Consider the following 13780-nt stretch of genomic DNA (forward strand, 5'->3'; position numbering starts at 1 on the left):
AGAAGTACAGCCACACCAACAACCTGGGCCCCAAGAAGGTTAAATAAGGCCCCTCCACCACCTCCTCCTCGGGCCCGCAGGGTGGCCTTCTGCCTGAATCCAGTGGCTCTGGGGCCTCAATAGTTTCCCTTTCATTGAAAAGAAAAACAGTAATAATCACACCTTCTGTATCATTCTCTGAACTTGTTTCACTGAGGCTTTTGCACCGTTCTTTCGCTCTTGATAGGAAGATTTCATAAAGTTCTGGGTGAGGGAGAACAAAAATTCATCAATAATAGGAAAGAAATATATTTACATATTTTTATTTTTATTCTTAAAAATAGAAAAACATGATCCCATTATAGGTCAGGCATATCTTATGTAGCTGGCATAAAAAAATAGCAAATGTAAGTACTCAATTCTACCAAAACTATTTATTACGCACCAGAAAGGTAGCAAATGAAAATATTCCAGAGCAGCCATCCAAATAGCTACAATATACAATGGATGTATGAGGCAGGTAGAGACGCTTCTGCTAAAGGAGCCATTGTACAATAGCAGAAACATGATTTTTGGAATCAGTCAGACCTAGATTCAAACTCCGGCTCTGCCACTTACTACCTGTGGGATTTATAACTCTGAAACTTGGCTTTCTTCATCTGTAAAATGGAGAAAAACAATACCTATTCATGTGTTACTGATGATTAAACAAGACCATTTATGTAAAGCTTCTGACACCTTATAGACCCTCAATAAATGCTAGTTCTTGCTTCCTTCTCTCTTGAAACTGGTTTCTTCATTATGATACAGCTATCTTAAGCTACATAAACTTTAGTCAAAGGGTCACATACAAAATCTCTACCCCTATCTTTTACTCTAAGAGCCCAATCACTTAAAAAAATATATATATTCCTATATATATATATATATATATATATACATATATATATATATCACACACACACACACACACACACACACACACACACACAGGAATATATATAGAGACCTGATGCACGAAATTCATGCAAGGGTAGGCCTTCCTTCTCCCGGCTGCTGGCACAGGCTTTCCTCTGGCACCCAGGACCCAGGCTTCCCTCGCAACCCCGGCTTCATCCAGAAGGATGTCCGGTCTAATTAGCATATTATGTTTTTATTATAGATATTCCATTGTATGACTAGACCAGTGATGGCGAACCTATGACATGCGTGTCAGAGATGACATGCGAACTCATTTTTTTGGTTGATTTTTCTTTGTTAAATGGCATTTAAATATATAAAATAAATATCAAAAATATAAGTCTTTGTTTTACTATGGTTGCAAATATTAAAAAATTTCTATATGTGACACGGCACCAGAGTTAAGTTAGGGTTTTTCAAAATGCTGACACGCCGAGCTCAAAAGGTTCTCCATCACTGGACTAGACCATAATAAGTATTCTTATATTGCCAAGAATCAGATTATAAAATAACTTACTAGATATATTTCAAACAGACTCATTATTCTGATCTCTTCTTTCTGTTCACTTTTCATTATTACTAACGGTTTGGAAAGAAATCAAACTCAAAATTTCTATTATTTCTATGCCCTGACTGGTTTGGCTCAGTGGATAGAGCGTTGGCCTGCAGACTGAATGGTCCCAGGGTTGATTCTGGTCAAGGGCATGTACCTCGGTTGTGGGCACATGCCCAGTAGGGGGTATGCAGGAGGTAACTGATTTGATGTTTCTCTCTCATAGATGTTTCTAACTCTCTAGCCCTCTCCCTTCCTCTCTGTAAAAAATCAATAAAATATATTAAAAAAAAATAAAAAGCTGTTGTGGCACAGCAAGTGTCCCTGGGGAGGGACAAGATGGGACCAGAGGCCTGGCTAACTGGAACAAACTGAGGCATCTCTAAGGTGAAGAGGGTAGGGAGGAGTGTAAGAAATCCATGGGGGGGGGGGTGTGAATGGGAGACATCTGTAATACTAGCAACAATAAAAAATACATGTATTATTTAAAAAAATAAAATAAATGGAGTGCCCCACTCCATTTGGTATAAGAGCTAGATATAAGTTTTAAACTTAGATATAGAATTTTTTGCAGTTATTAGGAACCAAATTGAAGTTCATATGTTTTATTTCAAACTGCTTCCAAGCCAGGTCCAGTTTCACTACTGCACTTAGTTTTTAAAACTGTCTTGGAAGAAGGTTCACCAAACAAATCCATCACTTTGGAATCTACAAAATTGACCCAAAAGTAAAACTGTGGTAATGCATTTGAAAACATCAAAGGACATCTCTCAAGGGAAGATTTACAGTACTTATGTATAATAAGAAGATCTACATCTCAGTTCAATTCCTTACTTGACTCTGCATGTCATATTTGCCCTGGCCGGCATGGCTCAGTTGGTTGGAGGGTCATCCCATGCACTAAAGCAGTGGTTCTCAACCTGTGGGTTGCGACCCCTTTGGGGGGCGAACGACCCTTTCACAGGGGTCGCCTAAGACCATTGGAAAACACATATTGAATATATAATTACATATTGTTTTTGTGATTAATCACTATGCTTTAATTATGTCCAATTTGTAACCATGAAAATACATCCTGCATATCAGATATTACATTACGATTCATAACAGTAGCAATGAAGTAGCAACGAAAATAATTTTATGGTTGGGGGTCACCACAACATGAGGAACTGTATTAAAGGGTCGTGGCATTAGGAAGGTTGAGAACCACTGCACTAAAGGGTCATGGGTCAGGGTGTGTACAGGAGACAACCGATCAAGGTTTCTGTCTCACATCACTGTTTCTGCCTCCCTCTTCCTTCCTCTCTCTCTAAAAGAAAATAAAAATATTAAAACAAAACAAAAAATCAAAGGACATTTCTCAAGGGAAGATTTACAGTGCTTATCTCTCTATATAAAAACCCTGTGACCAGTCAACTGTTCGACCAGTCACTATGAAGCGCACTGACCACCAGGGGGCAGACGCTCAATGCAAGAGCTGCCCCCTGGTGGTCAGTGCGCTCCCACAGCAGGAGCGCTGCTCAGCTGACCAAAGGGCGGGTGCTGGCAAGCGCAGCTGTGGCAGCAAGAGCCTCTCCTGCCTCCCGCCTCCGCAGCAGCGCTACTGAACAGCAGTGGCAGGCGCAGTGGGGCTGGGATGAGCGGGAGCAGCATGGCACCTGGCCCAGGCTTGGGCTCCTTCCTGGCCGCCTGCAGCTTTGTGCATCTCAGTTCAATTCCTTGCTTGACTCTGCATGTTATACTTATTTTATGTTGAATCTACAAATGTAGAGTTCTGAAGCAGAGATGTATCTTAGGAACCGAAAATACTTTGAGATCAGTTTATATTTCACTCTGATTTTCTGACAATGATGATATTGTACATATTTGGCAAATTTCACTTTCACTATAATGTTATACTCATTATCACAAAAAAATGTTAGAACAATTCTTTGAGATGGCTAACAATCTAACCCCATTTTACAGATGAAGAAAACTAAGACTACTGTATGTTAAGTAATTTGCCCAAGGTCACAAATCTAAGATATAGTAGAACCAAGATTTGAACCACATTTGACTGACATTAGAACCCTTATTCTTAGTTACTATTCCCTAATTGTTATGAATTTCATGATTAAAACAAATACAATATGTAAGGAGTCAAACTATTATAGCCATTGAAAGTAGAGAAGGTTATATAAAGTAAATTTTCTGATCAAAATTTAGCTTCCTTTCCACCACTAATGAAAGAGAGATGAATACCCAGTCCATTCCTGAATTGTTTTATTAGAGAAAACCTAAAATTACTTTGAAAATAAATGGCCCAGTTATTTCAAGCTTAAAAAAACATTTTGAGTTATAGTAACACAAAAAGTTAAAACCAACTTAACCAATATTTCAATGTTTAAGTTATCAGGTTACCTAACATTCTAAAGCCAAAGTTCTCAAGAAAACAAGACTGCAAACAAAATTTCAAATAGCTACCAATGCTTCATAGTCTCATCTGTGTCCAAAACCAATTCCTAAGACTTTAAACAATTACAGTATGTTCAACAATCCTTAATATTTAGGATTTTAATGATCTAACTGAAAGTTCTAACTACAATATAAAAACATTTCCTTTTAATCTGTTCCAAGCACAGAAGGCAAAAGAAACCTTTGTTTTATTGGGAAGAAGAGTTAAGTCACATAGGATCTAACTTTTTCTAAGCTAAATTAAAAACTCTTAATTCTTCCTTTAAATTCTATTTTTTAAATAAAAGTCCAGTTAAAAAAAGTGTTCATTATGGGATATCTGAAAATGAATTTTAAAAATCATACATAATCATGCTATTCAAAGTTGGCATCACTTTTAGAACTAAATATTTTTGTTATAATTCTGTCCAGTTATATATAATGCAGATTTTTGCAATGAACATTCTTACAGAAAAGCTTTTGCACCCAATCCTGATTATTTCCTTAGAGCAGATTCTTAGAACTGGAATAATTAGGTCAAAAGTTATGCTTTTTAAGGCTTTTGTCAAATAATTCTAAATCATTTTCAGCCACAATTTATGTGGTAATTTTATTCTTTTTAATAACTTTTGATTTGAAAGGTAAACAACAGTACCTTGATGTTCTTTTAACGTATATGTCACTGATTTGATTATCACTAGGAAAATGGCTAAATTAATTATAGTGCAGCCAAACTGTGGAATACAGTACAGCTACAGTAGTATGCTTAAGGTACACTTGTATGTGCTGACATAAAAGGATATTCAGGAGAGAGTATTGCTTAAATGCAAGCTAATGAATAATCTCAGGACATAAACTCCTTTTTGTGTGGAAAAAAAATAACAAGAAGATACAGAGAAGCCTAAAAAGAGGGGGAAGAAACGTACAGTTTATACTTTACTTGAATCTTTTTCAATAAATATGTAAATAAATATTTTAAGTAATAGTAACAATATATTATTTATATTATACTAGATTCCCTAAATCTTTTTTCTTTTTACCAGATAAATCCAAGAATGTACTACTTTTTATTGCTGCAAAGAATAAGCAATACATAAATAGGGATGGGGGCAGGCTATGCAATTAAATCCCACTCTGGGAACACCTTCATTGGCCATAGCGGTTTTGACACTGGAAATTCAAAGGTGAACCAATATGCTTGCTGGAAGATAAATTTCTTTTTCCAGAAATGGCCATGACAGCATCTTTTTGTTGTGCCACAAAATATATAAAAATAAGTGATGTTATTTCAAACATTGTTCAATTGAAGTTTCTTTTTTAAAATTGAATGTATTAGGATGACACTGATTAATAAAAGTATATAGGTTTCAGATGTACAGTTCTATAATACATCATCTGTATATAGTACTGTGTGTTCACTACCTATCTACCATTATCATTATCATTATCACTCAGACTAATGTAGCACCTTTTATTTTTATTTTACATTTCCCCCATTTGATATTATGCATATTTTATTATTTTTTTTAACTTCATCAAAACTACTCTATATTTTACTCCTACTCTTCAAAGTTTTAAGAAACTTAAGAAAATAAAACAATTCCTTAAGAGTCTTCCTCTTAACATTTTCAAGATCCAAAAGGACTAGTTTGAGTAGAGATGAAAAATAAATTTCTAGCCTTCCCGCAATATTTATGTTTTTTTTAAATAAAGGGGAAACCTTTCCACAACTGGACTATTTTATATATATTTATTTATTTATTTTAGAGGCCTGATGCACGAAATTTGTGCAAGAGTAGGTCTTCCTTCCCCCGGCTGCCAGCACCGGCTTCCCTCTGGCACCCAGCAGCACCTGGGACCTGGACTTTTCTCCGGCCGCTGGCAGGCACCCGGGACCCGGGCTTCCCTCGCAGCCCCGGCTTCGTCTGGAAGGTCATCTGGTCGAATTAGCATATTACGCTTTTTTATATATATAAAATCTCCAGTGGTACCTAGAATCTCAGAAGTTTTTGTAGTTACCTGAAGTTAAGATATTTGGGTGTCAAGAATATTATTTGTGGTTGTAAATTAAAGGAAAACCCACATATCTTATTTTTGATAGTATGAAATATAGTAAACTTATTAAGTCATACCAGGTTTTAGAGGGATGGGGAATGAAGCATGCTCCTAAAACCACATTATACTTAGTAATGCCCTTTTAAATTGCTACTCTACTAATCTGCTTTGTAACTCTGGAGATGGCTATTTGTACGTGTGGGAGTAACTGAATATAGAATACAAACCAGGAGTGATATTTAGTTCATTTCCTACAGCTAGACTCCAAACTTTCCCACGAACACTAGGGGGCAATCCCTGCCACCACAATTCTCGAACTCTTCTTGTACTACGCCTAGAATTGAAGGGGAAGAAAAAAGGAGAAAGTTACTTTTTAAAACATAGTATCCTAAAGAGAGATAACAGTAATTTAAAGGTAACTCCTTCTATAGCTGCCATTTATACTGATAAAATGAAAGAATCAGAAAAGTATAATTATGAAAAACAGAATAAAAGGAACATAAAAATTTGTTGTCAATTCAGTAACCAAATTACAAAGTATTTATTACAGGTAAGGCTCTCATCTTTTGAGAGGCAGTATAGTCTGATTAAAGAGTGTGTGCTTTAGAGTCAGATAGACCTGAGTTCAAATCTTATTTAACTATTCATTAATTGTATTACCTTGGGCAAATCACTTAACCTGTCTGACCTGGAGCTTCCCTATAAGATAAGTGGGAATAAAGGTTGTAAGAATCAAATGTGATTACTTATGTAAAGAGCCTAATATAATATGTCACATGTCCAATATTCAACAAATTCCCCATGCATATCCTATATTAAACATTGTGGAAGACATCTCCCACCCTTCAGTCTAGAGGGAAGATAAGGCATGCACAAATATGTTATAAAAAAATGAAAGACAAAGTAAAGCAAGAAGTACATTAGTCTAGAAGTATAATGGGACGTTACAGATGGAAAACATCATATATTTTATGATATACATATATCTCACATTCTCTTGAGAAGCATATTAAAAATCACCTTTATAGTTAATAAATGCATCTTATAACGAATGTACATGCTTTAGTATTTTCTTTCCAAAAATCTGCTATGACATTAATAGTGTACCTTGCAATAAATGATATGTTAGAATTAAGAAAATATGGTAAATAAGGAAAAAAAAAGTTTCATGAATCAACTAGCATTTCAAATGGGACTCAAAGGATAGGTAAGATTCTGACAGGCAGAGAGTGGTCAGTAAAGAAAGTAGGTATCAGAAATTGACAGTTTTATAAAAGCAAAGACTCAGAAATAAGCATGAAATTTTCAGACATTGATTAACAGCATAATTTAGCCAAAGCATAAGCTACATGGTGAAAGTAATAAAAAAATAGAGAATTGGAAACATGAGATCTTTGGAGAAAGACTGGAATTCAGGAAATGTCTGTTTACTTACATTACTTCCCAATTGGGCAATATTTCATTGATCCAAATTACCATTGCATTTGCAATATTTTCTTCTTGTTTGAATCGTTCTTTCATTATTTTTTTCCTTTTATGTGCTTCTTTAATTTCTGTTTTAAACAAGTAAAAATTATTTCAATACAAAAGAGCTAGATCAAAACCCGTTCTCTTTCTACCTAAGCTTACAAAAGAGGCATTCTCAAAAAGAATATTTTAATGAAAGGAAGGAAGAAAAAAAGGAGAAGAGAGAAAGGAAAAAGGGTGGGTGAGGGAAGGTGATAAAAAAGAGAAATAAAAAGAATTTAATTAATATAATTTTAAAATAACATCTCCTATTCTACAAAATGAAACAAAGGCCAAAAAAATCATTTAAATAGATTACAGTATCACATATTCTATTTATACATAATCAATAAACTAAAATTTGGCATGAGTTAACGATGTAAAAAATAAACTAGCCCTAACTGGTTTGTCTTAGTGGATAGAGCGTCGGCCTGCAGACTGAAGGGTCCCAGGTTCGATTCCGGTCAAGGGCATGTACCTTGGTTGCGGGCACATCCCCAGTAGGGGGTGTGCAGGAGGCGGCTGATCGATGTTTCTCTCTCATCGATGTTTCTAACTCTCTATCCCTCTCCCTTCCTCTCTGTAAAAAAATCAATAAAAATATATTAAAAAAAAAATAAACTACTGTGGCCCAGCCGGCTTGGCTCAGTGGTTGAGCGTCAACCTATGAACCAGGAGGTCATGGTTCGATTCAAGGTCAAGGCACATGCCTGAGTTGCAAGCTTGATTCTCAGTAGGGAGCATGCAGGAGGCAGCCGATCAATGGTTCTCTTTCATCATTGATGTTTCTATATCTGTCTCCCTCTCCCTTCCTCTCTGAAATCAATAAAAATATATTCAAAAGAAAATAAAAAAATAAACTACTGTGAGCAACTAACCAACACCTTTTTTTTCATACAAGGGGTTTATGTACTTCCTCACATAAAACCACGTAACATTAAAAACTGAGTATGATGCTTCACTTTACTAATTAAATTTTTAAAATCCCTCTAATACACACAAACATGCAAACAACACCCCTCTGAAAATCAGAAGTCACAATTCCAGAAGAGATGCATCAAAAATAGAGAAGTAAAATATATGTAAACTATACATATATATAATTATATATAATTTTAGAACCAGTGCAAACTTCAGAGATCAGCTAGCTAAAGTATTTTCTAGCCTCAGCCGATTTGGCTCAGTGGATAGAGCCTTGGCCGGAGAAAGGCTCCCAGGTTCGATTCAAGTCAAGGGCACCTACCATGGTTGCATGCTCGATCCCCGGCCCAGTTTAAGGCATGTGCAGGAAGCAAACATTCAATGTCTCTCTCTCACATCGATGTTTCTCTCTGTCTCTCCCCCTCCCTTCCACTCTCTCTAAAATCAATGGAAAAATATCCTTAGATGAGGATCAACAGGGAAAAAAAAGTAAAGTGTTTCTTAAATTGATTCACATATACCTCAGGAACTGTCTTTTTAAAAATATATATATTTTTATTGATTTCAGAGAGCAAGGGAAAGGGTGAAAGAGATAGAAACATGAATGATGAGAGAGAATCATTCATCTGCTGCCTCCTGCACACCCCCTACTGGGGATCGAGCCCGCAACCTGGGCATGTGCCCTAACTGGGAATGGAACCGTGACCTCCTGGTTCATAGGTTGATGCTCAACCACTGAGCCACACCAGCTGGGCAGAAACTATCTTAAGGGGTAAGCTAGAGGCCAATTAGGCAGATTCACTTTTAAAAATTTGTTTTATATATTCAGATTCTACATAAGATTTCTTTGGAGTGGGTTCCACTGTTATAAAAAAAAAGTATTGACGGAGGGCCTTGAAAGTTTGCATCTAGTTGAGCTGCCCCACACATTTTATAGATGAGGAAACTAACATTCGGTCTATTTAGAGTGTCACATCCAGGTAGTGTCAAACAGGATTAAAGCTGTGACCTTCTGATTTCCTAATTCAATGTTATTCTATCATAACATGTATTTAGGATTATCTATTTATCAATAACTATCTTAAATATTAATTGAACAGTAAAGTCAGTGTTGAGAGTCAATTAAAACTTGTATTTCGAATTATGTATAGAAAAATAAACTCAACCTATGTTTAAATAATTGGGCCCTTTAGAAAGATACTGGCTTTATAGATTAAAGATTAACTTCATTTCCAAAATAGTGTTGTTTTTTTTATGGTGCCACAAAGAAGAACTGTATACTATTATAACATTCCATTTACGTAAGTTAAGGAAAAATATCACTTGTTAAAAAAGCTTATGTCAAGCCCTAGTTGGTATGGCTCAGTGGATAGAGCGTTGGCTTATGGATTGAAGGGTCCTGGGTTTGATTCCTGTAAAGGGCACATGCTGGGTTGTGGGCTTGATCCCCAGTAGGGGGCATGCAGGAGGCAGCTGATCAATGATTCCCTCTCATCACTGATGTTTCTATCTCTCTCTCCCTTTTCCTTCTTCTCTGAAATCAATAAAAATATAATTTAAAAAGAGCATAGGCCAAAAAGTGTGCATGTTATGTGTGTTTACACACACATAGCTGTGTAATATTTTCTAAAAATATATCCTGAACAGTACTTAGTAAATAAATATTGTTAAATTATCCTTACACTGTACTTTTTGGTTGGAAGAGAGAATGAATAAATGTGTGAATTTATGCACACGAGAGTATACATTTATGTGACTGTCCAAATGACACAACTGGGACTCTAGAGAGACTCTATTAAGTCACAAAAGCATATTTTAATTTCAAATCACATTCTCACAGTCATATAGGAAGTTATTTTAAAGCATTAAAGTTATTAAATTATATATCAAAAGCCTAAAAACTGTACAAGTGAATTTCATGAATAAATATCTTCATTTATAAGTTAGCAGTAGTCCAAGGTTTATGACTGTAATGACAAGATCTCTCATATAGTCTGCTGCCTTTCTCTTCCTATTAGTTTTGTAAAAGTCCTTACAGAAGAACTATGATCTTAGTATGACATTTTATTTCTCTTTAAGAACAAATGTAGTTATAAAAATAAGAAATCACCATCATCATAAAGACAGACTTCATCAATTTCACCATCTACCTTCCTGTTGAAATTCAGTAAATTAAATTTACCAACTAGAGTTAAATTTTATACCTCGTTTTTTAGCCTCAGCCACCATCTCATCATATTCTTGTCGGTGACGTAAAGCTTCTTCCACAGATTTGGCAGGAAGATTTCTGGGGGGAAAATTTTTTTAAGTCACTTTTCAAAAGACTAACTTTTAAATGTATTAACTTCTTTTTTACAGATACCAAGAATTTTTAACCTCACCTCATTTCATACATTAAGAAAGTAATAGGTTGAAAAGAACTTTGCATTTTAGAAAAGAACCAGAATCCGAGTTGCCAATATTTGTTATATATATTTATATGTCATATGTACGTGTTTATTCATTATTTTTGAATGTGAAATTTCAGCCAATATTTCTAGGTCTTATTAAACCCACTTACTACAGGGTTTTTTAAAGTAAACTTTTTGGAGGTAGAATTTACATGTGATAAAATGAACAAACATATTTTAAGAGTACAGTTTGAAGAGTTTTGACAATTTTACATACCATTGCAACTAACACGCCAATCAAGATACAGAACATTCCCATCACTTCATTAAGTTTCCTATGACTCTCTGCACTCAATACTTACCCAACTCCTACCTTGGCCAATCACATCTGTGATTGCTATCACTGTACATTAGTTGGTAGCCTTTTAAAGAGTTTCACATAGATTCTTTTTTGTCTGGCTTCTTTTGCTCAGCATATTTTAAAAATTCACCCATGCTGTTCTGTGTATTATGAACATATTCCTTTTAATTGGTGATCAGTGTTCCATGTATCCATTTGGATGAACATTTAGACTGTTTCCAGTTTGGGGACACTATGAATAAAGGTACTATAAATATTCATTTCAAGTCTTGTGTGGGTATCTGCCGTCATTTCTCTATGCATATATACCTAAGAGTAGAATTCCTGGATTACATGGTAAGTGCCGGTATACTTTTATAACAAACTGCTTTGCACTTTTAGAGTTTCAAGATAATGTTATGAATAATTTGATAATCAGTGTATCACTTGCATATGCTATATATTGGTTTATAAAATTAATGGGTTCACAGTCAGTGAAAAAAATATGCAAAAAAATACATTTAAGTATTATCATATATCCAAATGTATATTAATAATGTCTGGTTTTTGGAGTCCGTTTTTAAAATTATTTTCAACAGGTTAGAGTGAGGAAAGGTATGTGACAAATTTCCAAATTATATATTGTACCTCTTCCTCTCTTCTCAAGTTAGTAAGACTCTTCAGGTATGTTGTAGCAAGGATGAATAATGGTTAAGACTTCTGCTTCAGACCATTTTATATAATAAAAGCCCAGCGACCGAAACGGTGGAACAACCATGGCCCCTCGCCCCTGCCAGCTCTGTCCCCAGCAGGGCCTCCCCTCCCTGATCGGGGGCCCCAATCAGGGCATGTCTCACTGGGCCTTTTGTCTCTGTCTCATTGGATCTCTGACCATGGAGAATACCCCTGCCGCCCCCGCAAAGGACCACACACACCCGCAGAATCGCCTTTTCAATAAAAAATGACAAGTGGGAAACAGAGTGAATTAAAAAGCATTAACTTAAAAACAATCCATGTGTCTGCAAATGCATTCCAAATGGCAGCACTTCGGCAGGGGTGGCAGAGGTGGGGCGTGTTGGCCACATGTTCTGGAGCCTCAGACACAAAGTGTAGGGGGCTCAGCGCCTTGCTATGGACCCCTCCCACTAGCCACCTGGGATGGCAGGGTCTGGGGAAGGGACTTAGTCTATACTCACCCTCGCAGACCCCCACCTGATTCCGTAAAACCTTTACCCTGTTCTGGCATCTGCTGGTCCCTCTTACTCCCCCAGTACCTCCAAACCTTCCTGTGCTGACCCCAACTCTCCTTCTGCACCAGCCCCCCCCGCCCCCGACACACAGATTTCACCCTCTCCCTCCCTCACCCCCCAGTCTTCTACCCTATACTTCTTCCTGCCCTGCCCTACCTACATTCTGCCCTCCTGCTCCAGACCACCCAGCAGCCCTGGCTCTGGGAGAAATGGTTAGAACAAAGCTTTCCTTGGCCGGAAGAGACTCTCCAGGGAGCTGCATGCAGAAAGGTGCTCCCAGTCCTATACCTGCAACTGCTGTGTCCTGCCAGGTGCGAATCAGAAATTGTGTCTCTGGAGACAGAGGGTAGCGGAAGTAGGATGCTGTCCTTTGAAGCCCCTCATCAGGAGGAAACTCTCCCCTCCCACAGAAAAGTTCACCTTGCTGCCTCCCTTATCACTTTCAGCAACCCTCCTTTGCCCCTTTCCCTGAAAGTGGAAGGATTGGAGCACATCTACACTAATAAAAGAGAAACATGGTAATTAGCGTATGACCGCTACCCTTTTCATTGGCTAATCAGTGAGTATATGCAAATTAACTGTCAGCCAAGATGGCAGCCGGCAGCCAGGCAGCTGGAAGCGAACATGAGGCTTGCTTGCTGCAGTGAAGGAGGACTCCAACATTCCCCGCCTGCGCTGCCGGCCTCTGAGCTGGCAGTTTGAAACTTTGTAACAAATATAGAAGCTAAACAAAACCCCGGGATCTCAGAGCTGGAGTTATACATTGTTTTGATTATAGAACACAAACAAACCAGCGGAAGCCTCAGAGCTAGAGCCAGAGTTAAAGCTGGCCCAGAATAAAATAAAAAAAAGAGAAAAAAAAGGAGCGGTTGGGAGCTTCAGTCAACAACCACCAGCCTGAAAGCAGCCCTCAGCCCCTCACCCAGACTGGCCAGGCACCCCAGTGGGGACCCCCACCCTGATCCAGGACACCCTTCAGGGCAAACCAGCTGGCCCCCAGGCCTCTATCCTATGTAGTAAAAGGGTAATATGCCTCCCAGCACCGGGATCAGCGGAGCCGAGAGGCCTGCTGGCACCGGATCAGCGTGACAGGGGCAGCGCCCAAACCCCCTGATCGCCCTGCAACTCTGTGTGTGATAGGGTGCAACGTCCCAACCCCCTGATCGGCCCTGCTCTGTAAAGGTGGGGTGCCCCATCCCCTCCCCCTAAAGACCCTGTTTGTGTGTAAAAGTAAAGCAATACTTCCCCCTTGGCCGGCCTGATGGGACAGTGAGACGCACAAACCCCCCTAATCGCCCTTCATGGGGTTGAAAGGGGGAGTGCCCCAACCCCTTCTGCCCCCCCGCCCCTGGTGGGGGAGGAACGGGGACGAGAGCCTTAACCTCCCCCATTG

General features: G+C 37.9%; 1 protein-coding gene across 4 annotated transcripts in view; it reads right to left on the reverse strand.

Moving 5' to 3' along the window:
* Positions 1-13780, reverse strand: part of TBC1D12 (TBC1 domain family member 12) — an 85390-nt gene that overhangs the window by 12830 nt on the left and 58780 nt on the right. For all 4 annotated transcript variants that reach the window (XM_023754906.1, XM_023754904.1, XM_023754905.1 and 1 more), the window contains exons 4-7: positions 10612-10694; positions 7416-7533; positions 6208-6314; positions 163-243 (exon numbers count right to left, since the gene is read on the reverse strand). In XM_023754906.1, coding sequence (XP_023610674.1) covers positions 163-243; positions 6208-6314; positions 7416-7533; positions 10612-10636 — 331 coding nt within the window. In that variant the 5' untranslated portion in view covers positions 10637-10694. The remainder of the gene's footprint in view (positions 1-162; positions 244-6207; positions 6315-7415; positions 7534-10611; positions 10695-13780) is intronic.

Source organism: Myotis lucifugus, unplaced genomic scaffold (genome assembly GCF_000147115.1).
Source record: "Myotis lucifugus unplaced genomic scaffold, Myoluc2.0 scaffold_66, whole genome shotgun sequence".
NCBI classification, from domain to species: Eukaryota; Metazoa; Chordata; class Mammalia; order Chiroptera; family Vespertilionidae; genus Myotis; species Myotis lucifugus.